This window comes from Vanellus vanellus (genome assembly GCF_965231255.1).
Source record: "Vanellus vanellus genome assembly, contig: HAP1_SCAFFOLD_35, whole genome shotgun sequence".
In the NCBI taxonomy this organism is placed as follows: domain Eukaryota; kingdom Metazoa; phylum Chordata; class Aves; order Charadriiformes; family Charadriidae; genus Vanellus; species Vanellus vanellus.
Window position 1 is genome coordinate 76,648 of NW_028128889.1, and position 27,156 is coordinate 103,803.

At 54.4% G+C, this 27,156-nt stretch overlaps 1 protein-coding gene across 1 annotated transcript in view; it reads right to left on the bottom strand.

Annotated features, from left to right (window-relative positions):
- LOC309683849 (sentrin-specific protease 2-like) overlaps positions 1–27,156 on the bottom strand; it is a gene marked incomplete at both ends in the record, with an annotated part of 225,542 nt that overhangs the window by 56,263 nt on the left and 142,123 nt on the right. The window contains one exon of the mRNA XM_082499842.1: positions 10,936–11,031. Within this exon, the coding sequence (XP_082355968.1) occupies positions 10,936–11,031 (96 nt within the window). The remainder of the gene's footprint in view (positions 1–10,935; positions 11,032–27,156) is intronic.

Consider the following 27,156-nt stretch of genomic DNA (forward strand, 5'->3'; position numbering starts at 1 on the left):
TTAGTGGAAGGCTCTAAAGAAGTGGACCCAGGCTTAAAAGAAAACAACAAAAAAGCACCAGCGTGAGTGTAACCTGAATGTGAATCCCAGCAAACACACTTCCTGAGGCGTAGTCAGCTCTACTATGACTTGGGGACCATGACTTGCTGGTTCAGATTGCAGAAGGCGGCAAATCTTGGCAGGACCTTTGACAGGTACGCTTTAAATTTTGAATACAGGCTCTCATATGTGCAGCAATTAAAAGAATACAGTCTTGTCACTGAGTTATCACTCAGTCGGCTTCTAAACATTCCAAAGGGTGATAGTTCGGCCCTTGAGAAATATATTGTGTACAAATAAGAGTTAACGACTCTCTCAGGAACGAAGAACTAGAGCCCGACAGTCTCTTAGCCCTCTAATCCCATGGGGCAATAAGAAAAACTGCACTACACCTTTGAACCAAACTAGGCAGTCAAGGTGGCTCATTTTTACAGAGCCAAAGTCCTACAGGAACGCTCTCCTGGACTGGTGGATAATGAGCAGAAAGTGGTTTATCCAGAGCAAGTATGCAGTTTTTCTTGTCAGGTAGTGTATATTGATTCCTTAACCACAAGCTTGAGAAAGAGAATAACAGTTTGCAAACACACTAAAACTATAAACTTGAACCATTCTCAAGTATCTGGAAGACAACAAACAGTTTGCTCCTCCCGCAGCTGCCAGTGCCGGAGCAGAGGACGCAGGCTTGAGTAAGGCAAACCCAGCCCACATTAGAGCTGCCTGCTAGAAATGCAAAAGAACCACCTACTGCTGTACAGGCTCAGAGCAGGCTCAACCTCAAGATGCAGTAGGGAGAGCCGCTTGCTCTCGCACCTTGCACAGACCCTAACATTTCAAAGCCCTCGCTAACCTCTTCCGCAGACTCTGTGCCGGCAGCATCTTCGCTGACGGAAGCCGCCGGGCGTTTGGTTGCCTTGGTCGGCAACTGCAGCACTGCAGAAACGTCAACTTTCTCTTTCTGCTCAGAGATGGAATAATCTAAAAAACAAAGACAGGCCGTATAAGAACAGGATAGAAAACCAACAGAGGTACATTGCGAATACAGACAGGAGGGAGCACACAGCTTGGATTTAAGATACTCTTTCTGCTGACAGGCGCGGGCTCAGCGCCAGAGACCTGGGCTATCTCCTGCTGGCAGTAAAAGTATTGGGCCCTGCCACAGTCACCGCAGAGAACGTCCGTCATCTATAGGGCTAAGCCCTACCGGACACCCTCAAGCCATTGGCTATAGGCATAGAGAGCCACAAGGCAAGAAGCCAACAGCTTGAAAAGCCACCGCTTCAGGAACAATGCCAGAGCACAAAAGCCAGACTTTTCCAAGGGACACGAAACCTCAGAAAAATCGGGCATATTCAGTACTTGTGTAATGCGCGATACCTGATTTTTGCTTTTTCAGCGGAGTCTCGTCATCATCATCATCCACAACTATGCAAACGCTGAGGAAAGAACACACACAACAGTGTTTTGCAACCCTAGGGAAGCTCCCAGCAGGCTGACTTCCCTTCACAGGGCCCAAACTTCCCAAGTTACTTTTCCTATCCCAAAGGTCTCCCCCTCCAAGCGCCCCTGGGATCATCTCAGGCACATACACCTAACTGCAGCCCTCCTCAACACCCCCCAACCTCTCCCAGCCAACGACCGCTCGCAGAGAGCTAATGATCCCGCTGCAGCACATTAGGCCTCTTTGGCTCATTCCGTTAATGCTTCCCAACATTTTACCTTTCTTCCTATCGCCAACAAATTAAGTTCGTTTCGGAAATCCCTACACTGAGTTGCAAAGAAAAGTCTAAGGAGGACAGGACATAAAAGGTGGGAAAGCAACTCGGGCATACACCCACTTCAATCACTTTGTCCTTTGGGAATGGAGCACACAGGTTGGTCCGAGGTGGGTTTTTTCCTCTCTTTGCCCCCCCAAATGTCAGGACAGCCGGATCCTTTGAAGAACTCTTTGGTCTTTCTTACACAAAGGAATTTCTCTTGAACTGTTATGCCCCCGACCCCTGCTGATAGCATTGCTTCTGGCCGGGGAGATGGGGGGGGAGTGGGCGCCGGGGCGATGCCCGGGGGCGGCCCTGAGGCGGCGGGGCGGCTCGCTGCCCTGGGGGGCGGCCTCTTGCGCGGCGGCGGGGCCGGGGGCGGCGAGGAGGGCGCCGAGGGCCCCCCGCAGCCATTAGTGGAGGGGAGGCTGAGGGGGGAGAGAGGGGCGGGGCGGTGGGTGCGCGCGCGCAGGCGCGCCGCCGTCTGTGCTCTGCCTGAGGGAGCCGTTAGCGGCCGCCCGGCCCGCTTCTGCCCCTGCCCTGCGGTGGGGCCGGGCCGGCGCCGTCCCGCCTGGCCCTGCTCTGTCTGGGGGAGGCGCTTGCCCTTCTCCGGAAGCCCCGAGCCGGGCCCCGGCTGGCAGCTGGGCGCCGGGAGGCCGGGGAGTGCCCGGAGGAGGGGAAGAGGCCTTCGGGGAGAGGCCCCCACGGAGGCCGGAGGGGCCCCCCAGAAGCCCTCCAGAGACGGAGGGGCCCCCCAGAAGCCTCCCAGAGAGCGGAGGGGCCCCTCGGAGAGCGGAGAAGCCTTTCGGCGTCCCGCAGGCCTGAGGCGAGCGACAGCGGCCGGCGGCGCGGGCTCTCGCGCGCCCCCTCCTGCCTCCTCTGCCCTCGGTGGGTGAGGGAATGCCAATCCCGGGCTTACCGAGCCCTTTCCTGCGCGCTCGCACGGCGCTTTGCGCCCCTCTGGCGGGGAGCTGCGCTCGCTGCACCCGGCTGCGCCATGGCTGCGGTGCGACTGGAAGGACGCGGACTGCGTTCGGCGTTCCACCATGGTGAGCGGCTGTGACGGAGCGGCGCCCAACCGCCGGCCGCGGGCAGCCCCGCTCGAGCCGCTGCTGCGGGGGCCGGCGAGCGTGTGGTGAGTGCTGAGCTGTGTGCTGGGGGGTTGGGCTGGCTCTTGGGGCGCTGCCTTGCTCCTAAGGGGGCTTTGAAATGCGGTGCTCGCCCCTCGTTAACGAGCTGTTTGCTGTGGGGTGGAAATGTGCGGCTGTTGCTGCAGCCCCGTCCTGGAGAGGCTTTTTTTCCAGGGCTGGGAGCGAGAGCGGCGTCCAGGCTGGGCAGGGGAGCCGGGTCTGCTCGTCCTCCAGCTGAGCAGTGGTGGTTTGCAGGTAGCATCCGGTTGCACTTGCTGGAATGCAGAGCAGGAGAGAGTTGTGTCGTGGTTTTCCCCTGCAGATGCGGGACACGGGCGGCAAGGTGACAGCGTGGGGGGAGTGGGGGTAACTGGGAGCCCCCGTCTGCCTCCCAGCCCCATGGCGCTGGATGCAGCTCAGATGCACCCACGCTCTGTGAGGGGGGGTTTGAGGGCCTGAAGGGTTGTCCCCGTGTCCCTGCCGGGCTTATGGTGGTATCTTGCTGCTGTGCGTGGGTCTGGGGGTGGCCGGGAAGGGTCTGGCATGCTGGGGCCATCACTGACCCTCATTTTCTCTCCCACCATAGAGCTCCTCGGCATAGCTCTCAGCCAGCTCTCGGCGGAGCTCCCCCAGCCAGCGCCTTCCCACATCAGCACCCTTTAGGTGCCTGTGTCCCCTCTCCAGGAGATCTTTGCTGGGGCACCTTGGGAGAGTGGGCAACCACTACCATGGGATGGTGGGATGGGGACAGCCACCTCCTTTGTCCCCTGTCCAGCTGGTGCCCTGACCCTCTCACTCTTCCATGCCCCCGCAGCTTCCGGAGCAAGAGGTTGTGAACGTGTTCATCGGGACGCAGGCGGTGGGGGCCATCATCGGGAAGAAGGGGCAGCACATCAAGCAGCTGGTGCGGTTTGCGGGTGCCTCCATCAAGGTGAGGAAGGCGCTGCGGGGCTGGTCCTGCGCTTCGTGCCTCAGTTTCCCCTCTGCACTGCCGAGGTCAGGGAATGGGAGTGTGCGGGGAGCAGTTTTGCTCCCCAACTTATCACAGAACGGTTGAGGTTGGAAGGGACCTTGAAGATCATGGAGTCCCACCCCCCTGCCCTGTTCAGGGACACCTCCCCCCAGCCCAAGTTGCTCCAAGCCCCGTCCAACATGGCCTTGAACACCTCCAGGGCTAGGGCAGCCACAGCTTCTCTGGGCAAGCTGGGCCAGTGATTCACCACCCTCACAGTGAAAAATTTCTTCCTGTTATCTCCTCTAAATGTCCCCTCTTCCACTTTGAAGGCACTCCGCCTCGTCCTGTCACCCCATGCCCTTGTAAAAAGTCTCTCCCCAGCTCTCCTGTACCCGTTGGCATGGGCCCACCTCTCCCGCCTGTGTTTAGTAGAAGGCCAGATGCTCGGTGGGGGCTCAGGGGTGGGTGGTGGTGGGAGAAACAGTGCCCTGACCCCCAACTCTTGCTTTTCCCTTCTCCTCCCCAAGACTGCACAGTGCAAGATGAGGGAAATGGTCCAGCAGGTGAAGCAGCAGGAGCAGAAACACGCTCCGGGAGCCCCGGCCTCGCAGCACAGCAAGTGATGCTCCTGTCGTGCCGCCCAGCACCGCCTGATGAATGTAACCCCACTGCCGGACAACCCCCTCCAACCTCCTCCACCACCCCCAGCAGGTCAGGGGAGCAAATCAAAGACCCACCCAGACACACAGCCCCCCATTCCCGCGGCGCTGCGAGGATGCGCAGCTGAGGGGTACGGGGAGGGCTCTCTCCATCCCACAGCCTCCCCCTTCCTCCTCCGTCGCCTCCCGACGCTGTCCCTTTAGTTGGACTAACAGGGGCAGGTTTTGGTACCTCAGCACCTCACGCTTGTGTTTCCCTTTTAGAGATTTTGTGTGCCTTGTAAAACTGAGAGTTGGAGCATTTTTTCATTAATTTTTTTAATAAAAAAGAATGAGTTGGAAAAAACCATGTCGAGCGAGTGCGAGGCGGGAGAAGGAAAGCAATCCCAGGGGTGCTGACGTGCGGAAAGAAACTCCCCAACTCGGGGCGAGTTACAAAGCAGCATGTTTATTGCAGCGCTGGGTGCAAGGGGGATGGCTCCCAACTCGCCCAGGGGCTGGTAAAGCAAGCGTTCCTTTCTGATGCAAAGGCGTACGTATTCATTAGTGTAGGCTGGGAATAGGCACCACTCTGGTCATGATCTGTGGGTTGTTGTGGAGGAAGGCTCCCAGTCTTCCTGCCGGTGTACTTTTCCCCTTTGGCTCAAGAGTGCTGCTGTGGCTGAGCTCTGAGCCGCCAGACCGGTTCTCAGCAGATGGTTACTTCGCGCAGACAATAAGGCCCTGAATAGCCCTTCCTGTTCTCTGGGTGGCTCTGGGTGGCTCTGCTCCTCTGCTGCTTCTAAGGTCGGGCTGCCCCAGTGTCATCATTGAGGAGCCTTTTGTCTATCCAGTTCTCACTTGTGGGTGTTCCTGCCCATGTCAGTGCCAGAGCTCTTCCGTAGGCTCCTTCTGCTAGCGGAGAGCCAGGGGCCGTTCCTTCAGGAGAAAGCTTGAGAAATGTTTAAAAAGAGAAAAGGGAAAGGAGGAAAAATAAAGTGGGAAAATGAAAAAGAGAAAAAGAAAAAAAGGGGGGGAAAAAGGGGGAAAAAGCAAAAAAGGTCAAAAGAAAAAAGGGGTAAAAGAGAAAAAAGGGGGAAGCGAAAACATATTAAAAAAGAAAGGTAGAAAGGAAAAAAAACCAACCAAACCAAGCAAGGAAAGTGGGAACAGCTGCGGGGCAAGAGGAGGGACAGGAGCTGGGGGGGGGGAGGTGGCAGTGCCGGCGCCGACCCCGGGGGCTGCGACACCACGTTTTTGTCCTCTACTGCAAAGTGTTGTGTGAAAAACAACCAAGCAAAACCCACCCAACGACAACATCAAAAACCAAAGAGAAATCTCTGCAGCTCACAGGAGCCTGAGCTTGCTCTCGGTTGCTTTCTTTCCAGTGTCTTGGGGGTGTCACCGCCGAGCTGAGATTGGGGTGTGGTGGTGGTGGGAGTTTGTCCCATGGCTGTGATGGGGGGAGAAGGGGTGGGCGGGGAGTGGGGGATGTGGTGTGGGGTTTTCTTTGGGTGATGGTGTTTTTTTGCCAGGCGTCGCTTTACCCAGTGGCTCAGGGAGGTGTTGGCATCACAAAGCCTGCGCTAAAGCGGGGTGGGGGCCTCGCCGCAGTTGGTTAGCAGAGCCAAAGTGGTTATTAATGGTTCTTAAGGGCGCCCTAATTATGCCCGTGTAACTGGGAAGCTCAGATGCCCCCTAAGCACCCCCCCGGTGCTTCTCTAGCCAGGCAAGTGCTGGGCGTCCCCCCCTGCAGGAGAGGAGAGCACCTCCAGGGCGGGTGGAAGGGCATCACCCAAGAGGGAGAGGACCAAGATGGGGCTTGGGTGTCCTTGGGGTGGCCGTGTGGCGGGGTAGGGCTGCTGGGGGCTGCCACGATGAGGGACACCCCCACGCCTTTCTCCATGGCTTCCAGAGCTGTGCTCCCTCCCTCCCTCCCACCCATCCAGTGCCACCGGAGAGGTGGTGTCCCCCCTCCCGGGGCGGGCAGGGGCTGTGCCACCCCACCTAACACCTCAACGCACCAAACCAGCTTTCAGCAGTCACAGCCACCCGGGCGCTGCCAAGGGGGCAGCAGGGACTCCCCAAAGGGGGCTTACAGAACACAGAGAGCGTCCGTACACCGCTGACCCCTCTCCAGGGGCGGATTTTCGGGATGCTGCTTGCTCATCTCACCACTGAACGACACCTCGATTGCCCCTGCAGCACTGTGTGACCATCGCTTCGCGGCTTCTGTGCTCCGATGCTCCTCCTGGCTCCAATCCTCTTCCTGGGGGATTGTGAGGGAGCAAAAAACCACATCGCTACATCCAACTTTTTTTCAGTTAAATAAAAAAAAAAGAATAAATCACCCTCTCTCATTACCAGGTAGAGGTTCGTTCCCTTAAGGCTCTTTTTATGAAAATAAATATTTAAATTATATAAAGAAATAAATACTTCTCTTTTCACATTAGATAACTCCCTGGAGACAGCAAAAAAAAAAGCACCACCACTGTGCACCAGTGTCCACCAGGGCTTTATACTTTTGTGGCTCTCATGTGCCAGGCCATCGAATCCACACAGTCCAATACAGTCGGTTGTCCCTCTCCTCCTCCTGGCTGGAGGCAGGGCACCTCTACTGTTGACCGTAGTACCTACGATTATCAGATTGGTTCCTACCTGGTCCGTAGGATCGCCTACCGTAGGTTGGAGCAACCTTCTTCCTGTAAGAATCCTTTCTTCTATCGGCTTCATTTTGCAACTCAAGCACCTGTGCCTGTAGGGCTGAGGTAGGTTCTCCATCCCTCTTCTTCATGTCTTCTGCATATTCACAGAGGCAAACCCACAGGATATCTCGCATCAGCTTTGATTTGTCTTGAGTCGGAGGGTGGTTTTTCTCTTGAGTAGGAGGGCGTTTCGTCTTAGCAGCTGCAACATGAGTCTGTCCAGGGAAAGCATGGAGTTTTTCCTCCACCTTGGTTAGTTTATCAAACAGTTTATCGGTTTGCTCAACTAATCTCTGGGTCATTTGCTCTATTTTCTCAGTCAGTTTCTCAGTCATTTTCTCGGTGGTCACAGTCAGCTTTTCTATGGCTGCCACAGAGAAGGGACCAGAGAGACTGTCTTCATACTGTCGTACCTTCTTAACCCCTTCATTTACAGTTGGTGTGTCAGTATCGGATCCTCCCCAGACCATTGTTGACAATGGGTGGGAATATGTTGATGGTGCACTTTGTACAAACTTTTTGAGCAGAGATCGTTTGCATGGCATTTCATCAGGGTCTACTATCGCTTGCCCATCACTATAAATCACCTCTCGCACAGGCAGTTCTTTCAGGTACAATCCCTCCATCCTTGGACAGGTTTCCCAATCGCCTAGCTTCTCTGCCATCTCAGTCTAGGGTATCTGCCCCGCTATCCCAGCATCGGAGCAACCAGGAGACAAGTGTTTCGCCTTCATGACGACTAAAGTCCTTCCTGATACTTCTCAGATCTTTCACGGAGAAGGATTGAACAACTCCCTCTACATCTGAGTCCTCCTGTGGGGAGGCTGCCCCAGAAGGGGCCTCTCCAGCATCTGCTCTAGAAGGACTCTGGCCTTTGTCTGTTTTCAAAGGTCTCTTTCCCTTCTGTGGTCTTGAAGGACCCTCCCCTGGATCTTGTTCAGAACTCTCCCCCAAGCTATGTGACTTGAGGTGGTCTTTGTGGTAAGGGGCAGGGGAAGGAGTTGACCTCCTCTTCCTGCTCCTGGTTCCCGGGGCGGCTTGTACCGATTTTGATGGAGTTGGAGTAGTTTTGGTACTGGTTGTAGTGGCTGCAGTAGGTTGTGCCGGGAGAGGCGGCGGCGTGGCTTGTGCCGCTGCAGGGGGGGGCGCGGCTTGTGCCGGGACGGGCGGCGGAGGGGCCGGTGTTGTTGCGGTGGGGGGGGCGGCTGCCGGTGGTGCGGGTGCCGGTGCCGGTGCAGGCGGCGGAGGCGCCTGTGCCGTGGCGGTGCGGAAGACGGCTGCCGGTGGCGCCGTTGCTCCGGGGGGGGCAGCTGCCGGTGGCGCCGGTGCCGTGGGGGAGGCGGCTGCCGGTGGTGCCGTTGCTCCGGGGGGGGGCAGCTGCCGGTGGCGCCGGTGCCGTGGGGGAGGCGGCTGCCGGTGGTGCCGTTGCTCCGGGGGGGGCAGCTGCGGCCGGGCCGGGCGGGGCCGCGGTTCGCGCCGCTGCAGATCGCCGAGCGGCTGCGCGGGTCTGAGTGGCGGCAGCGCACGGTCCCCTCCAGCTCCCCCTGCACAGATGTTTCACAAGAAACCACCCCTGCACCACATTCAGGAGCATCAACAACAAAACCACGATCTTAACAAGGTACCAGTCCTTATCCTCAGAGCCCAGAAGGTTGCCATGCCCCAGCTCTGATGGGGTCACATCAGCATAATTATCAAAGGGCGAAGTAAACATTCCCCAGGTAGAAGAACCCTTTGATCCCTTTGGTCTCTTTTCTACTGAGCATGAGGCAGATGGGATGGAATACCCTGTTGGTCAGTTTTGGGTCACCTGTCCTGTCGCTCCTCCCCGCAGGTGGGACCCCACTATGCTTTTCCGCTTCCGACCCTCCAACGGGGCAAATAACAAAGCTGGTTGGCCGTGGGGGTTATAGCAATGAGTATAAGCAAGAGCCTCTCTGCATCCCATGCCTGGGCATCAGCTGTAACCATTGCTCTTATCGCTCTGAGAGAGTGAACGCTGACGGCACAATAGGCAGTTAATTTCAGTTGGTAGAAGAGGCCCAGCTAAGAAGCCAAGTTACTGAACAAAATTGGTTCTCTTTTACCTCAAACCAGGACACAGGGAGAGTTTCCTTCCATTAAGGCTCTTTTTATTAAAATAAATATTTATATTATATAAAGAAATAAATACTTCTCTTTTCACATTAGATAACTCCCTGGAGGCAGCAAAACAAGCCAACCCCAAACCAGCCCAAAGGACAGGGGCTTTGGTGAGAAATCAAGAGATGGTAAACGCTTTCTTTCTGTGGTCGTGACAAATCCAGTTTTAGGAATCAAGGAGACGGTAGATATTCCAGAAACAGAGGAAAACTCTCTTTGAGGAGACGGTAGTTCAGCACGTTGTCCTTGGGAAGGTAAGTTGGGCAAACACGACTGTAACCACCACCACGGATGTTTCCCATTTGTCTGTAACGTGGTCGCGTGCGCTGTGAGGCGCGAGCGTGCGGCTCAGCCATGGAAGTTGACGATGTTCCTTCTTCACTCTGCCCTTAACGAGGTCACACCCACCTTTCTGGCTCTTGCTTAAGGTGCGTTAGCTAATTTCAAAGAGAGTTACTGTCTCCAAAATAAGGGGGGGGGGGGGGGGTGGAGGTGGGGAAATAAACTGTCTTAACCACTACTTCATAACTTGAAGAGGAAAACTTGTGTACCAAAACCCCAGAGTTACTGTCTCCAAAATAAGGGAGGTGGGGGGAACAAACCATCTTAACTTCTCCTTCATAAGCTAAAGAGGAAAACTTGTGTACCAAAACCCCAGAGTTACTGTCTCCAAAATAAGGGAGGTGGGGGGAACAAACCATCTTAACTTCTCCTTCATAAGCTAAAGAGGAAAACTTGTGTACCAAAACCCCAGAGTTACTGTCTCCAAAATAAGGGAGGTGGGGGGAATAAACCATCTTAACTTCTACTTCATAACCTAAAGAGGAAAATTCGTCTAAGAAATGTAACTAAAGGTCTAAGAAAACTAACTAAAGGCCTAAGAAAAGTAACTAAGGTCGAAGAAACGTAATCAAAAGAAGAGCTCTAAGAGTCCACGTGTCACAGCAGCTGTTGGTGGATTATCTCCCACACCATCTTCTTCCGGAAGTATGGCATGTGAGTCTGAAAAGAGAAGAGAAAGAAAAGAGAAATTAAATAATGACGTCACGGTAGAAAGAGGTGGCAAACACGCATAAACACCCAGCGGAGTCCTTAATAGGAAGTTCCCTTTAGGAACTGTCAACCGTTTGGGTACAACACCCCACGCGGTTCCTAAGAGGGTGACACGACAACCCGACAAAACCAGATTGACTTGACCACGCGACAGCTTACAAGCACGCTAATAAAAGACCCGTCTAAAACGAAATCAAGAAAAAGAAGCGGTGTCTTGACTGGTCAAAGGGTAGAAGCCATTTCTCCAAAAGATACCGAGCCCAGATATGCCAAACCCGCTGGCGGCAGTACCTTGCCCAAGAGGAATCTCACCGGCAGCAGCTCCCAAAGGCGGGGATGGAGAACCACAGCTCTGCCCTGCCCAGGCCACTTGAAAGTTCTGATCCCAGCAACTACGCACCGAAACGGGGTACGAAACCTCAGCCCCTGCCCCGGACACAATGAAGAGCTGCTGCCTAACCTCCCTGGCTCCTGTCCCTGGGCGAGAGGGGCTTGGAGGGGTTTATGACCTTCACTCACCTGGCTAAAGTTGAATGGTTTCTCTCTGGCGATGTAATCTGCGTATTTACACATAAAGACGCCGCAGTCGCTTCCATTCAGCTGCTGAGGGATCTCCTAAGGAATGCAAAGAAGATGGAGGATTTCCCTCTGTCTCAAAAGAAAAGCAACTTGGAAGCAGCGCACATTACCCACACCGACACTGCGCTCACCGCACACTCCTGACCCTACTTGCCTAATCCGCGATACCCACTCCCGCCCACGAGGAACAGACCCAGTTCACTGCTCACCATCCCTCCCCTCTGCCTCCCGGACTCGGACACTACGATCCAAATTTTTGGCAGGCCCAGAAGGCGCAGCAGCCCTCCCCCCTGCGAGGTGTCTCAAGGTTCGCACCGCCTCTTTCTTAAGTGACCTTTCTTAAATCCGGTCTTTAGGGACTGCTTTTTACTATCAACTCCTCGAGGAACATCAGCTCAACCCTTTCTTTGTCACGTGCCAGGATCTGGGCCCCAAAGAAGCACTTACAGTTCCCATTTCAAACCCAAGGGGTGCTCACGTACACGTGGCTCCATGCTGTGAAGAGTCCACTCTGAAACATCCAGCTCCAGCTGTCTTTTTTCCCAGCTTTCTTTTTGCAGGTATTGGCTGGTTAAAACAAAAGGAAAAAAAAAAAAATCCCTTTTCATCTCTGTAATTTAGGCCAACAACAAAATAAAGCAGCTGAAGGATCACAGGAAGACGGACGGCAGGACGGTAAAATGTCAGAGGATCCTCACTGCAGCTGATTTAAGGCTGATTTTGAGGAAAAATCCCAATCTGAAACTTACAAACACGGGGAGAGGCTGTGAGCTAATGGTCAAGAACTAACAAAGTCGGCACACGTGTGCCACGGGGCTATGGCGTATTTGGCTGTGCCTCTCACGGGAAGGTGGCAGAATCCAGGCACCCCAGACCCTGGGTGCAGGGGACGCTGTGACACCAGATAAGCAGTCGATGCCAGACAAGTCGCAGCAAGCAACTCCAAGATTCCTGCTTGGTTATCTACAAGCCACGTGAAAACTGGCAGTCGCCTTACAGGGACTAAATCTAAAACCCCTCTCCTCATTCACACCAGAAAAGCAGTGACGGAGCGGTTACTTACAGCAAAGTCTGACAAATCTTGTCCCCTTTCTGCCCAAGCGAGTCCAAGTACGTGATCGTGTTCTTCCTCAGATCTATGACCTGTTATTAAAAGGTGACCGTTAGGCAAAGCACAACCTTGTGCCGCACACCCCCCAACACCTACATGACTTCTCTTGCCAGTTTTTGCTCCCCGTCCAATTCTAAAGGAAAAGCCCGTGGGACTCACGGCTAGTGTCCAGTGTGCTCGCGAGTTCACAGGCACGAAGAGGATGTCCTGCTTAAAGACATCGACACTCTTGGTCCACCTTCTGACCGACTCGTAGCCCCCAGATGTTAGTTTTGGATAAAAGAAAGTACTAAACGCGTGGACTGCTGGATAGCCTTCCTTCTTCCCTCTTTCCATCACCAGACTCATGTAGAAATTAACGACCTGCACCATAAAGAGGAAACGTGAGGTGTCAAAATAAGACGCTGCCTTCCCCAACGAAAAATACAGCACCACCTCTGTTCTGGCCACCCTTAAGCACGCAGCGCAGAGAACTCCAGCCTCAGCTGGAGGCTTTTGTTCCCAGGATTTCACACGGGGCTACATCGGCAGTTTGATCAAAACACCTGCCACCCACGCCAATAACCCGGACGAACTCCTGGAAGCTGCGTCATACAAGAAGTAACGGAACTTCCCGAAACGCTCGACCCTTCAACACCTCAAATAAGAAGTGTACAGAGATTTCTAGGCTCTGCAGCGGAGGTCGTCAAAGAACGTTGACGCGACTTCTGTACAGGGCGGAAGGGTATTTTTCAATAAAGGCTGAGTGAGACTAGCCCTGTACTGCAGCTGGTTTTACCTCATCGTTTAGCCAGCAAAGGTTCCTGAGCGTGTGGATGTCTTCGCGAGTGACCTTTAGTTTGAAGGCACTGCTCATGATCTCATCTGGCTCACCTTTGCCAAATGCGGCACTGACCTCTCTCTCCATGGCTTGAAAGGAACAATTAAATGGGGAAGGACTTGTGAAACAGCGCATGGAGCACGCTGACCTGGGGGCAGCTTTCCACTGAAACACGGCCTGTAAATTCAGCTCAGGTGACAGAGCAACTGCCTTCGACGGTTTCCTGCCTCAGTGAGCGATAGCGCTTTTGCCTTGCTTGGTTGGTTTCAGCATCCTAACTTTGAACTTCACAGCCCAGGCTTGCTGCCGTTTCTTTTCACCAAGGACGTGGGGATAAAACCCGTAAACTTAGCAAACACGCTCAAGCAGCTGAAAATGGAACACAACTCTGGCAACCCCCTTTCCCAGGTGCTGCTGCGGCCCTCGCAATACCCAGGTTTAAGCCAACCCCAGCGGGCATCCTCCGTACCGAGGCAGCTAAGTCAGGAGCCTGAAAGAACGTGAAGGTGGGGGACTTCAAAGGGAACGGCAAAGGGGGAAACTGAGGCAGCCGTCCCGCTAACAGAAGGCCCACAAACCCTTAGGGCAGCACAACTGAAGGAGCGCGGGGAGCACACAAAATCCTTCAAAGCAGCTTTAGTGCTGACCCTCGCACTGTGAAGCCACAACCACAGCCACTCGCTAACAGGTTCAATGCAAGTTCTTCAGATTTCAAAGCGCCTTAAGAACCACTGAGAAGAAGAGGACTTCCTTGCAGCTCTGCCACAACCTTCTCTTTTGTCTCACAGACTGTCGCCTACGGTACCTCTGTGAGCGGAGGAAAGCGTTCCGCTGTTTTTCCCAATCTTGGCACTTTCTTTTCCTCCACATCGAGGCTGGCTGACTTTTTGGACGGAACAGGTGTAGGGTGTCCTCGGAATAAGGCATCTTCTAAGATTTCTGTGCCACGCTGCCTCTGTTAGACAAACGGACGTTAAGCTAGCAATCAAGCACAGATTTGTTGAAGTTTCTGACCACAAAGAGCTCTATTTTCCTTGGGAATAACACAAGCTTACCCCTGCGATGGTTTCTTTCACTGCTCCTTCCTCTTCCGCAGAGTTTTCTTCTGGTGTGCAGTACCTGCCAGGAGAGGGAGAGAGAGAAGTGAGCTCTATATCCGTCCTGTCCCATGGAATTCTCAAGAATTCACCCTCTGGACAAGAAAGGCTTTTGCAAGGCCTATTCTGACTAGCCCCGGTTGCACACATCAACATGTGACAATATCGCCTCAACTTCCAGCACCGGTCTTTCTTAGCAGCAAGACTGGGATAGAATGAAGAGCTGGGAGCTTTGGAAGTTTGTTTTTTTTTTCCCATCTACTTGTACAAGACTCCTTTTCCTTCTCTTTATCAGTTGCATTATTTGGAAAACAGGGAAGCAACCAGCACTTCCTCTGTCGAGTGCTTTGTGATCTGCTGCTGATAAACACTGCATGCTGGGTGTTCTACTGCAAGGTATAACAGGAACATCTGCAACTAGACTTGCACCCAAACAGAGTAAGCTTCGGGAAACCAAGACCTGTTTCCATAAAGACCGCAAAGCCGTCGCAACTCACAGTCCTGCCAGCTCAGACAGCCAATACCAATGAGGCCGCTGGCCTCTCAAACCCAACTGCACGCTGCCTTTTTCCCCCTCCTAGGCAAACCCCAGGCATCCTTTGGGACTTACAAAGTCCCCAAAACTGCCTCAAGTCCCACCAGGCTTTACAAGCTCTCTAATCCTTCTGCTTAGGATGCGGGTTTCCAAGTGAAAGAAATGAAATGTCAGCTCCCTGATGGCTCGGCAGAACGACTCACAAACAAAAACGGATTCTGCACATCCAAGGGCAACTTGGGACGGCCACCACTCGCACCCTTACTGGCTTTCTTCCCACAGCAAACACCACACCAGCACAACCCTCTTTGTCACGCAGCACGGCTCTCGCTTGTGTTGGAGATGCAACTGGCTTGCAAGCAATTCCGGAGCCGCAAGCTAGCTACTTCTCTTTCACAGCACTGAGACGATCAAAGACCGTTGGTCATCTTCGAGACTCTACCAGCGGCTGAAAGAGATACACGCGCAGAGCCAAAAGGAACAAGAAGCATCATTAGAAGAGACTCTACCTGATCGTATCACCTCTCTGCGACCGCTGCGGGCAGCAAACATCTATACATTCGACACCTGCACAGAAAAGCAGTAGTAAGAAAACAAGAAGTCGACTTTCAATCACCATCAGATGTACACAGCTCTCCATTTCTGAGTGATAAATAAAAAAAAAGGAAAAACTTTGAAGGATGACGGTATGGTCAGGAAGTTCGAATTCTGGCAAGCACTTTGAACTCGGAACGTCATCTGCGAGTGTGTAAGAAATGCCCTATTCGGATTTGACGTCTACCTACAAAGTGGAACGGATTGGAATCATGGGGATACTCACCGGTCCTGAGTGTTGCACGTGGATAGACGTCTCCTCCGTATTTTGGTTCTTCCCGGTGACTCACAGTCGCCACTGGTTCCTTGGAGGAGGCTTGAACACTTTGGGGCAGGAAACAAACAACAGAGGAGAATCACAATTTTTATACGGGGGGCATTTGTTATCAGTGCGTACCAATTCACGCTGGCTTTTGGGGTTTTTCTTTAAGAAGAACAAAATATTCTTTGCACATCCGACAAATATCTGCATTAACCTGAGGAGGCCACTTTACTCTGTGGGACAAGACAGCGTTCATTTCAACCAGCCCTGACCAATTCTGCTCAATCTATTTGTTAAAGGTTATGCTGACGCTGAGAATGGCAATGTCCACAACATCCATACTGCTGGGACATTTTACTTCAGACCTGCCCTGCTCTGACCTCAGGGACTATATGCTCAGTAGCGGTTGGAGTGCATTAGACACCTTCCCCAGGAACTTCTCTGGTTTAGCTTCCTCTGAAAGGAATCTCTTTCTCAGGCTCCAGATCTGCTCCAAAATATGAGCCAAACCACAATAAGCAACGACTGGCAGATGAGACGCCGACAGCAGAGTCTTGACCTGCTCTCAAATGCAGTGCGCTTAAACTCAGCGCACCCAAAATTACATGAGAAACTCTCTTCTGTATCATTTTCATGGTATGGATTTTCATCTGCAGTGGCGGATTCTGGCGCAGCGCACTCCTTAACTGGTGGCCTCAGTGGTAAGAAGCTGTCTGGAGCAGCTTTGATGCTCTGTTTGCCATTCCGGCTTGTGCTCAAAACATCAACGGCAAAAGAAACGGTATCAAGAGAACATTCCGATGTGCACCTCCACCACCACCTGCTTTGTCAAGCACGTACACCGATGACGATGGAGACAGACACGAGATGTTTATGACTTTCAGATGAAGACCTGCTGTCTTCAACTGGCTAATGGGGAAGTAGAGAGAAGTAAAAGTGAAAATCACAACAACTGCCTTCAAGATACGCTGTTGATTGTGTCCTCAGCCTCCTCTCAAGTTCAACGCTTCCTCTTACCGCAGACCTTTAATCTCTAGCTAATCTCCTGTGTCAATTAAGTAGCTGGATTTAAAGAAAAAGTTTAATATTGGTTCTTCGGGAGGGGAAGCAGCTGACGACCTCCCTTACCATAGGCAGTAAACCTTTCGGGGAAGAAGTCAAAGAAAACGGAAGGATTTTTACCTCAGACGGGGAATTGTCTTGTCAGGACGAGAGAGTGGTTCCTTAGTCAAGCGAGCATGGGTCCCACACGGCATTTGACCTACGAGAGAAGAGCGTAAGGCATCGGTAAGTATAAAAGGAAACTGAAGAGGTTTATGAGTTTACAGTAACGAGCTTCACCAAAGATAAATTGTCATTTTCTCTCTCACATCATCATATGATTTGTGTTATGTCACTTTAGGACATTTTCAGGTTTTCACACCGGCAACTGCAGCAAGTTGCGCGCACAAGGTATTGCCAGCCGAAACCTGAAATACAAAAGGCTCCTCAGGATCTACTACCTAAAAGGACCATTGAAAACAATTTGCTTCTGGCAAGCTAACAGTGGACCTATCAGAACGGAAGGACTGCATCCAAGGCAGCTCTGGTACCGAGACGACCAGATCGACGCCCGGCTCCACTCCAGAAGCAATGCGAGGATGCGGGTAAGAAACAGAGGTCACGCTCAAGTATTCCCAGATGCTGCCTCGTCCCGTGCCTGCCATAATCCCTACAGAACCCTAGGGGTAGGCTTGGACAGTACACAAGGTAGGGTGAAAATGAAACAAGTCGTATAACTTGATGTCAGCCTTACCAATTTGCAGCACGGCTACCTCGAGTGACGAAAATCGTGGTCTTTTAGTGGAAGGCTCTAAAGAAGTGGACCCAGGCTTAAAAGAAAACAACAAAAAAGCACCAGCGTGAGTGTAACCTGAATGTGAATCCCAGCAAACACACTTCCTGAGGCGTAGTCAGCTCTACTATGACTTGGGGACCATGACTTGCTGGTTCAGATTGCAGAAGGCGGCAAATCTTGGCAGGACCTTTGACAGGTACGCTTTAAATTTTGAATACAGGCTCTCATATGTGCAGCAATTAAAAGAATACAGTCTTGTCACTGAGTTATCACTCAGTCGGCTTCTAAACATTCCAAAGGGTGATAGTTCGGCCCTTGAGAAATATATTGTGTACAAATAAGAGTTAACGACTCTCTCAGGAACGAAGAACTAGAGCCCGACAGTCTCTTAGCCCTCTAATCCCATGGGGCAATAAGAAAAACTGCACTACACCTTTGAACCAAACTAGGCAGTCAAGGTGGCTCATTTTTACAGAGCCAAAGTCCTACAGGAACGCTCTCCTGGACTGGTGGATAATGAGCAGAAAGTGGTTTATCCAGAGCAAGTATGCAGTTTTTCTTGTCAGGTAGTGTATATTGATTCCTTAACCACAAGCTTGAGAAAGAGAATAACAGTTTGCAAACACACTAAAACTATAAACTTGAACCATTCTCAAGTATCTGGAAGACAACAAACAGTTTGCTCCTCCCGCAGCTGCCAGTGCCGGAGCAGAGGACGCAGGCTTGAGTAAGGCAAACCCAGCCCACATTAGAGCTGCCTGCTAGAAATGCAAAAGAACCACCTACTGCTGTACAGGCTCAGAGCAGGCTCAACCTCAAGATGCAGTAGGGAGAGCCGCTTGCTCTCGCACCTTGCACAGACCCTAACATTTCAAAGCCCTCGCTAACCTCTTCCGCAGACTCTGTGCCGGCAGCATCTTCGCTGACGGAAGCCGCCGGGCGTTTGGTTGCCTTGGTCGGCAACTGCAGCACTGCAGAAACGTCAACTTTCTCTTTCTGCTCAGAGATGGAATAATCTAAAAAACAAAGACAGGCCGTAGAAGAACAGGATAGAAAACCAACAGAGGTACATTGCGAATACAGACAGGAGGGAGCACACAGCTTGGATTTAAGATACTCTTTCTGCTGACAGGCGCGGGCTCAGCGCCAGAGACCTGGGCTATCTCCTGCTGGCAGTAAAAGTATTGGGCCCTGCCACAGTCACCGCAGAGAACGTCCGTCATCTATAGGGCTAAGCCCTACCGGACACCCTCAAGCCATTGGCTATAGGCATAGAGAGCCACAAGGCAAGAAGCCAACAGCTTGAAAAGCCACCGTTTCAGGAACAATGCCAGAGCACAAAAGCCAGACTTTTCCAAGGGACACGAAACCTCAGAAAAATCGGGCATATTCAGTACTTGTGTAATGCGCGATACCTGATTTTTGCTTTTTCGGCGGAGTCTCGTCATCATCATCATCCACAACTATGCAAACGCTGAGGAAAGAACACACACAACAGTGTTTTGCAGCCCTAGGGAAGCTCCCAGCAGGCTGACTTCCCTTCACAGGGCCCAAACTTCCCAAGTTACTTTTCCTATCCCAAAGGTCTCCCCCTCCAAGCGCCCCTGGGATCATCTCAGGCACATACACCTAACTGCAGCCCTCCTCAACACCCCCCAACCTCTCCCAGCCAACGACCGCTCGCAGAGAGCTAATGATCCCGCTGCAGCACATTAGGCCTCTTTGGCTCATTCCGTTAATGCTTCCCAACATTTTACCTTTCTTCCTATCGCCAACAAATTAAGTTCGTTTCGGAAATCCCTACACTGAGTTGCAAAGAAAAGTCTAAGGAGGACAGGACATAAAAGGTGGGAAAGCAACTCGGGCATACACCCACTTCAATCACTTTGTCCTTTGGGAATGGAGCACACAGGTTGGTCCGAGGTGGGTTTTTTCCTCTCTTTGCCCCCCCAAATGTCAGGACAGCCGGATCCTTTGAAGAACTCTTTGGTCTTTCTTACACAAAGGAATTTCTCTTGAACTGTTATGCCCCCGACCCCTGCTGATAGCATTGCTTCTGGCCGGGGAGATGGGGGGGGAGTGGGCGCCGGGGCGATGCCCGGGGGCGGCCCTGAGGCGGCGGGGCGGCTCGCTGCCCTGGGGGGCGGCCTCTTGCGCGGCGGCGGGCCCCGGGGCGGCGAGGAGGGCGACGAGGGGCCCCACAGCCATCGGTACAGGGGAGGCTGAGGGGGGAGAGAGGGGCGGGGCGGTGGGTGCGCGCGCGCAGGCGCGCCGCCCTCTGTGCTCTGCCTGAGGGAGCCGTTAGCGGCCGCCCGGCCCGCTTCTGCCCCTGCCCTGCGGTGGGGCCGGGCCGGCGCCGTCCCGCCCGGCCCGCCTGGCCCTGCTCTGTCTGGGGGAGGCGCTTGCCCTTCTCCGGAAGCCCCGAGCCGGGCCCCGGCTGGCAGCTGGGCGCCGGGAGGCCGGGGAGTGCCCGGAGGAGGGGAAGAGGCCTTCGGGGAGAGGCCCCACGGAGGCCGGAGGGGCCCCCCAGAAGCCCTCCAGAGACGGAGGGGCCCCCCAGAAGCCTCCCAGAGAGCGGAGGGGCCCCTCGGAGAGCGGAGAAGCCTTTCGGCGTCCCGCAGGCCTGAGGCGAGCGACAGCGGCCGGCGGCGCGGGCTCTCGCGCGCCCCCTCCTGCCTCCTCTGCCCTCGGTGGGTGAGGGAATGCCAATCCCGGGCTTACCGAGCCCTTTCCTGCGCGCTCGCACGGCGCTTTGCGCCCCTCTGGTGGGGAGCTGCGTTCGCTGCACCCGGCTGCGCCATGGCTGCGGTGCGACTGGAAGGACGCGGACTGCGTTCGGCGTTCCACCATGGTGAGCGGCTGTGACGGAGCGGCGCCCGACCGCCGGCCGCGGGCAACCCCGCTCGAGCCGCTGCTGCTGGGGCCGGCGAGCGTGTGGTGAGTGCTGAGCTGTGTGCTGGGGGGTTGGGCTGGCTCTTGGGCCGCTGCCTTGCTCCTAAGGGGGCTTTGAAATGCGGTGCTCGCCCCTCGTTAACGAGCTGTTTGCTGTGGGGTGGAAATGTGCGGCTGTTGCTGCAGCCCCGTCCTGGAGAGGCTTTTTTTCCAGGGCTGGGAGCGAGAGCGGCGTCCAGGCTGGGCAGGGGAGCCGGGTCTGCTCGTCCTCCAGCTGAGCAGTGGTGGTTTGCAGGTAGCATCCGGTTGCACTTGCTGGAATGCAGAGCAGGAGAGAGTTGTGTCGTGGTTTTCCCCTGCAGATGCGGGACACGGGCGGCAAGGTGGCAGCGTGGGGGGAGTGGGGGTAACTGGGAGCCCCCGTCTGCCTCCCAGCCCCATGGCGCTGGATGCAGCTCAGATGCACCCACGCTCTGTGAGGGGGGGTTTGAGGGCCTGAAGGGTTGTCCCCGTGTCCCTGCCGGGCTTATGGTGGTATCTTGCTGCTGTGCGTGGGTCTGGGGGTGGCCGGGAAGGGTCTGGCATGCTGGGGCCATCACTGACCCTCATTTTCTCTCCCACCATAGAGCTCCTCGGCGGAGCTCTCAGCCAGCTCTCGGCGGAGCTCCCCCAGCCAGCGCCTTCCCACATCAGCACCCTTTAGGTGCCTGGCCCCCCTCTCCAGGAGATCTTTGCTGGGGCACCTTGGGAGAGTGGGCAACCACTACCATGGGATGGTGGGATGGGGACAGCCACCTCCTTTGTCCCCTGTCCAGCTGGTGCCCTGACCCTCTCACTCTTCCATGCCCCCGCAGCTTCCGGAGCAAGAGGTTGTGAACGTGTTCATCGGGACGCAGGCGGTGGGGGCCATCATCGGGAAGAAGGGGCAGCACATCAAGCAGCTGGTGCGGTTTGCGGGTGCCTCCATCAAGGCGAGGAAGGTGCTGCGGGGCTGGTCCTGCGCTTCGTGCCTCAGTTTCCCCTCTGCACTGCCGAGGTCAGGGAATGGGAGTGTGCGGGGAGCAGTTTTGCTCCCCAACTTATCACAGAACGGTTGAGGTTGGAAGGGACCTTGAAGATCATGGAGTCCCACCCCCCTGCCTGTTCAGGGACACCTCCCCCCAGCCCAGGTTGCTCCAAGCCCCATCCAACCTGGCCTTGAACACCTCCAGGGCTAGGGCAGCCACAGCTTCTCTGGGCAAGCTGGGCCAGTGATTCACCACCCTCACAGTGAAAAATTTCTTCCTGTTATCTCCTCTAAATGTCCCCTCTTCCACTTTGAAGGCACTCCGCCTCGTCCTGTCACCCCATGCCCTTGTAAAAAGTCTCTCCCCAGCTCTCCTGTACCCGTTGGCATGGGCCCACCTCTCCCGCCTGTGTTTAGTAGAAGGCCAGGCCTGCAGCACCCTGGTTATGAGCCCGGCTCGGGTGGGAGGGGATGCTCCTGCATGGGGGGATTGCCCTGCGTTGTGGGGGGACATGCCACCGAGGGAAGGTCTTGCTGAAGCGGTGGCTGCACTCACGCTCCTTCTCCCCCATACTTCCCCAGATTGCACCGGCAGAAGGTCCCAAGGGCAGCGAGCGCATGGTCATCATCACAGGGCCGCCCGAGGCTCAGTTCAAGGTGCGCTGGGTGGGGGCTGTGGGTGTGGGGGACAGTAAGGGCCAAGTTGAGAGCGTCCCTGTGGTCAGCACTGTGCTGCCAGCCTGGCTTGGCCTCCCTCAGCGCCAGGGGAGCTCTTTGCTGGGTACCATGATTTTGATGCTGCTGGACGTGAGGACATTGTGAATGGACTCCTCGGTGCGGGCAAAGCCACCCGCATCCCACCTGGGTTCATCTTCCATAACCTTGTCTCCTGTCCACTCGAGCGGGATGGCGGCCCCCCCCCCAAAAAATTGAGCCTCTCTCAAGGAGCGATGGAGGAAGCACAAGTTAAAAAAACCCAGAAACCTGAAATTAATTAGGGCTTGTCCGGGGTGAAAAGTTGGGAGCGGCGAGATGCTCGGTGGGGGCTCAGGGGTGGGTGGTGGTGGGAGAAACAGTGCCCTGACCCCCAACTCTTGCTTTTCCCTTCTCCTCCCCAAGACTGCACAGCGCAAGATGAGGGAAATGGTCCAGCAGGTGAAGCAGCAGGAGCAGAAACGCTCCGGGAGCCCCGGCCTCGCAGCACAGCAAGGGAGGCTCCTGTCGTGCCGCCCAGCACCGCCTGATGAATGTAACCCCACTGCCGGACAACCCCCTCCAACCTCCTCCACCACCCCCAGCAGGTCAGGGGAGCAAACCAAAGACCCGCCAAGACACACAGCCCCCCATTCCCGCGGCGCTGCGAGGATGCGCAGCTGAGGGGTACGGGGAGGGCTCTCTCCATCCCACAGCCTCCCCCTTCCTCCTCCGTCGCCTCCCGACGCTGTCCCTTTAGTTGGACTAACAGGGGCAGGTTTTGGTACCTCAGCACCTCACGCTTGTGTTTCCCTTTTAGAGATTTTGTGTGCCTTGTAAAACTGAGAGTTGGAGCATTTTTTCATTAATTTTTTTAATAAAAAAGAATGAGTTGGAAAAAACCATGTCGAGCGAGTGCGAGGCGGGAGAAGGAAAGCAATCCCAGGGGTGCTGACGTGGGGAAAGAAACTCCCCAACTCGGGGCGAGTTACAAAGCAGCATGTTTATTGCAGCGCTGGGTGCAAGGGGGATGGCTCCCAACTCGCCCAGGGGCTGGTAAAGCAAGCGTTCCTTTCTGATGCAAAGGCGTACGTATTCATTAGTGTAGGCTGGGAATAGGCACCACTCTGGTCATGATCTGTGGGTTGTTGTGGAGGAAGGCTCCCAGTCTTCCTGCCGGTGTACTTTTCCCCTTTGGCTCAAGAGTGCTGCTGTGGCTGAGCTCTGAGCCGCCAGACCGGTTCTCAGCAGATGGTTACTTCGCGCAGACAATAAGGCCCTGAATAGCCCTTCCTGTTCTCTGGGTGGCTCTGGGTGGCTCTGCTCCTCTGCTGCTTCTAAGGTCGGGCTGCCCCAGTGTCATCATTGAGGAGCCTTTTGTCTATCCAGTTCTCACTTGTGGGTGTTCCTGCCCATGTCAGTGCCAGAGCTCTTCCGTAGGCTCCTTCTGCTAGCGGAGAGCCAGGGGCCGTTCCTTCAGGAGAAAGCTTGAGAAATGTTTAAAAAGAGAAAAGGGAAAGGAGGAAAAATAAAGTGGGAAAATGAAAAAGAGAAAAAGAAAAAAATGGGGGGAAAAAGGGGGAAAAAGCAAAAAAGGTCAAAAGAAAAAAGGGGTAAAAGAGAAAAAAGGGGGAAGCGAAAACATATTAAAAAAGAAAGGTAGAAAGGAAAAAAAACCAACCAAACCAAGCAAGGAAAGTGGGAACAGCTGTGGGTCAAGAGGAGGGACAGGAGCTGGGGGGGGGGAGGTGGCAGTGCCGGCGCCGACCCCGGGGGCTGCGACACCACGTTTTTGTCCTCTACTGCAAAGTGTTGTGTGAAAAACAACCAACCAAACCCCATCCAAGGACAACATCAAAAACCAAAGAGAAATCTCTGCAGCTCACAGGAGCCTGAGCTTGCTCTCGGTTGCTTTCTTTCCAGTGTCTTGGGGGTGTCACCGCCGAGCTGAGATTGGGGTGTGGTGGTGGTGGGAGTTTGTCCCATGGCTGTGATGGGGGGAGAAGGGGTGGGCGGGGAGTGGGGGATGTGGTGTGGGGTTTTCTTTGGGTGATGGTGTTTTTTTGCCAGGCGTCGCTTTACCCAGTGGCTCAGGGAGGTGTTGGCATCACAAAGCCTGCGCTAAAGCGGGGTGGGGGCCTCGCCGCAGTTGGTTAGCAGAGCCAAAGTGGTTATTAATGGTTCTTAAGGGCGCCCTAATTATGCCCGTGTAACTGGGAAGCTCAGATGCCCCCTAAGCACCCCCCCGGTGCTTCTCTAGCCAGGCGAGTGCTGGGCGTCCCCCCCTGCAGGAGAGGAGCGCACCTCCAGGGCGGGTGGAAGGGCATCACCCAAGAGGGAGAGGACCAAGATGGGGCTTGGGTGTCCTTGGGGTGGCTGTGTGGCGGGGTAGGGCTGCTGGGGGCTGCCACGATGAGGGACACCCCCACGCCTTTCTCCATGGCTTCCAGAGCTGTGCTCCCTCCCTCCCTCCCACCCATCCAGTGCCACCGGAGAGGTGGTGTCCCCCCTCCCGGGGCGGGCAGGGGCTGCTGCCACCCCACCTAACACCTCAACGCACCAAACCAGCTTTCAGCAGTCACAGCCACCCGGGCACTGCCAAGGGGGCAGCAGGGGCTCCCCAAAGGGGGCTTACAGAACACAGAGAGCGTCCGTACACCGCTGACCCCTCTCCAGGGGCGGATTTTCGGGATGCTGCTTGCTCATCTCACCACTGAACGGCACCTCGATTGCCCCTGCAGCACTGTGTGACCATCGCTTCGCGGCTTCTGTGCTCCGATGCTCCTCCTGGCTCCAATCCTCTTCCTGGGGGATTGTGAGGGAGCGAAAATCCACATCGCTACATCCAACTTTTTTTCAGTTAAATAAAAAAAAAAGAATAAATCACCCTCTCTCATTACCAGGTAGAGGTTCGTTCCATTAAGGCTCTTTTTATGAAAATAAATAATTAAATCACATAAAGAAATAAATACTTCTCTTTTCACATTAGATAACTCCCTGGAGACAGCAAAAAAAAAAGCACCACCACTGTGCACCAGTGTCCACCAGGGCTTTATACTTTTGTGGCTCTCATGTGCCAGGCCATCGAATCCACACAGTCCAATACAGTCGGTTGTCCCTCTCCTCCTCCTGGCTGGAGGCAGGGCACCTCTACTGTTGACCGTAGTACCTACGATTATCAGATTGGTTCCTACCTGGTCCGTAGGATCACCTACTGTAGGTTGGAGCAACCTTCTTCCTGTAAGAATCCTTTCTTCTATCGGCTTCATTTTGCAACTCAAGCACCTGTGCCTGTAGGGCTGAGGTAGGTTCTCCATCCCACTTCTTCATGTCTTCTGCATATTCACAGAGGCAAACCCACAGGATATCTCGCATCGGGTTTGATTTGTCTTGAGTCGGAGGGTGGTTTTTCTCTTGAGTAGGAGGGCATTTCCTCTTAGCAGCTGCAACATGAGTCTGTACAGGGAAAGCATGGAGTTTTTCCTCCACCTTGGTTAGTTTATCAAACAGTTTATCGGTTTGCTCAACTAATCTCTGGGTCATTTGCTCTATTTTCTCAGTCAGTTTCTCAGTCATTTTCTCGGTGGTCACAGTCAGCTTTTCTATGGCTGCCATAGAGAAGGGACCAGAGAGACTGTCTTCATACTGTCGTACCTTCTTAACCCCTTCATTTACAGTTGGTGTGTCAGTATCGGATCCTCCCCAGACCATTGTTGACAATGGGTGGGAATATGTTGATGGTGCACTTTGTACAAACTTTTTGAGCAGAGATCGTTTGCATGGCATTTCATCAGGGTCTACTATCGCTTGCCCATCACTATAAATCACCTCTCGCACAGGCAGTTCTTTCAGGTACAATCCCTCCATCCTTGGCCAGGTTTCCCAATCGCCTAGCTTCTCTGCCATCTCAGTCTAGGGTATCTGCCCCGCTATCCCAGCATCGGAGCAACCAGGAGACAAGTGTTTTGCCTTCATGACGACTAAAGTCCTTCCTGATACTTCTCAGATCTTTCACGGAGAAGGATTGAACAACTCCCTCTACATCTGAGTCCTCCTGTGGGGAGGCTGCCCCAGAAGGGGCCTCTCCAGCATCTGCTCTAGAAGGACTCTGGCCTTTGTCTGTTTTCAAAGGTCTCTTTCCCTTCTGTGGTCTTGAAGGACCCTCCCCTGGATCTTGTTCAGAACTCTCCCCCAAGCTATGTGACTTCAGGTGGTCTTTGTGGTAAGGGGCAGGGGAAGGAGTTGACCTCCTCTTCCTGCTCCTGGTTCCCGGGGCGGCTTGTACCGATTTTGATGGAGTTGGAGTAGTTTTGGTACTGGTTGTAGTGGCTGCAGTAGGTTGTGCCGGGAGAGGCGGCGGCGTGGCTTGTGCCGCTGCAGGGGGGGGCGCGGCTTGTGCCGGGACGGGCGGCGGAGGGGCCGGTGTTGTTGCGGTGGGGGGGGCGGCTGCCGGTGGTGCGGGTGCCGGTGCCGGTGCAGGCGGCGGCGGAGGCGCCTGTGCCGTGGCGGTGCGGAAGACGGCTGCCGGTGGCGCCGTTGCTCCGGGGGGGGCAGCTGCGGCCGGGCCGGGCGGGGCCGCGGTTCGCGCCGCTGCAGATCGCCGAGCGGCTGCGCGGGTCTGAGTGGCGGCAGCGCACGGTCCCCTCCAGCTCCCCCTGCACAGATGTTTCACAAGAAACCACCCCTGCACCACATTCAGGAGCATCAACAACAAAACCACGATCTTAACAAGGTACCAGTCCTTATCCTCAGAGCCCAGAAGGTTGCCATGCCCCAGCTCTGATGGGGTCACATCAGCATAATTATCAAAGGGCGAAGTAAACATTCCCCAGGTAGAAGAACCCTTTGATCCCTTTGGTCTCTTTTCTACTGAGCATGAGGCAGATGGGATGGAATACCCTGTTGGTCAGTTTTGGGTCACCTGTCCTGTCGCTCCTCCCCGCAGGTGGGACCCCACTATGCTTTTCCGCTTCCGACCCTCCAACGGGGCAAATAACAAAGCTGGTTGGCCGTGGGGGTTATAGCAATGAGTATAAGCAAGAGCCTCTCTGCATCCCATGCCTGGGCATCAGCTGTAACCATTGCTCTTATCGCTCTGAGAGAGTGAACGCTGACGGCACAATAGGCAGTTAATTTCAGTTGGTAGAAGAGGCCCAGCTAAGAAGCCAAGTTACTGAACAAAATTGGTTCTCTTTTACCTCAAACCAGGACACAGGGAGAGTTTCCTTCCATTAAGGCTCTTTTTATTAAAATAAATATTTATATTATATAAAGAAATAAATACTTCTCTTTTCACACTAGATAACTCCCTGGA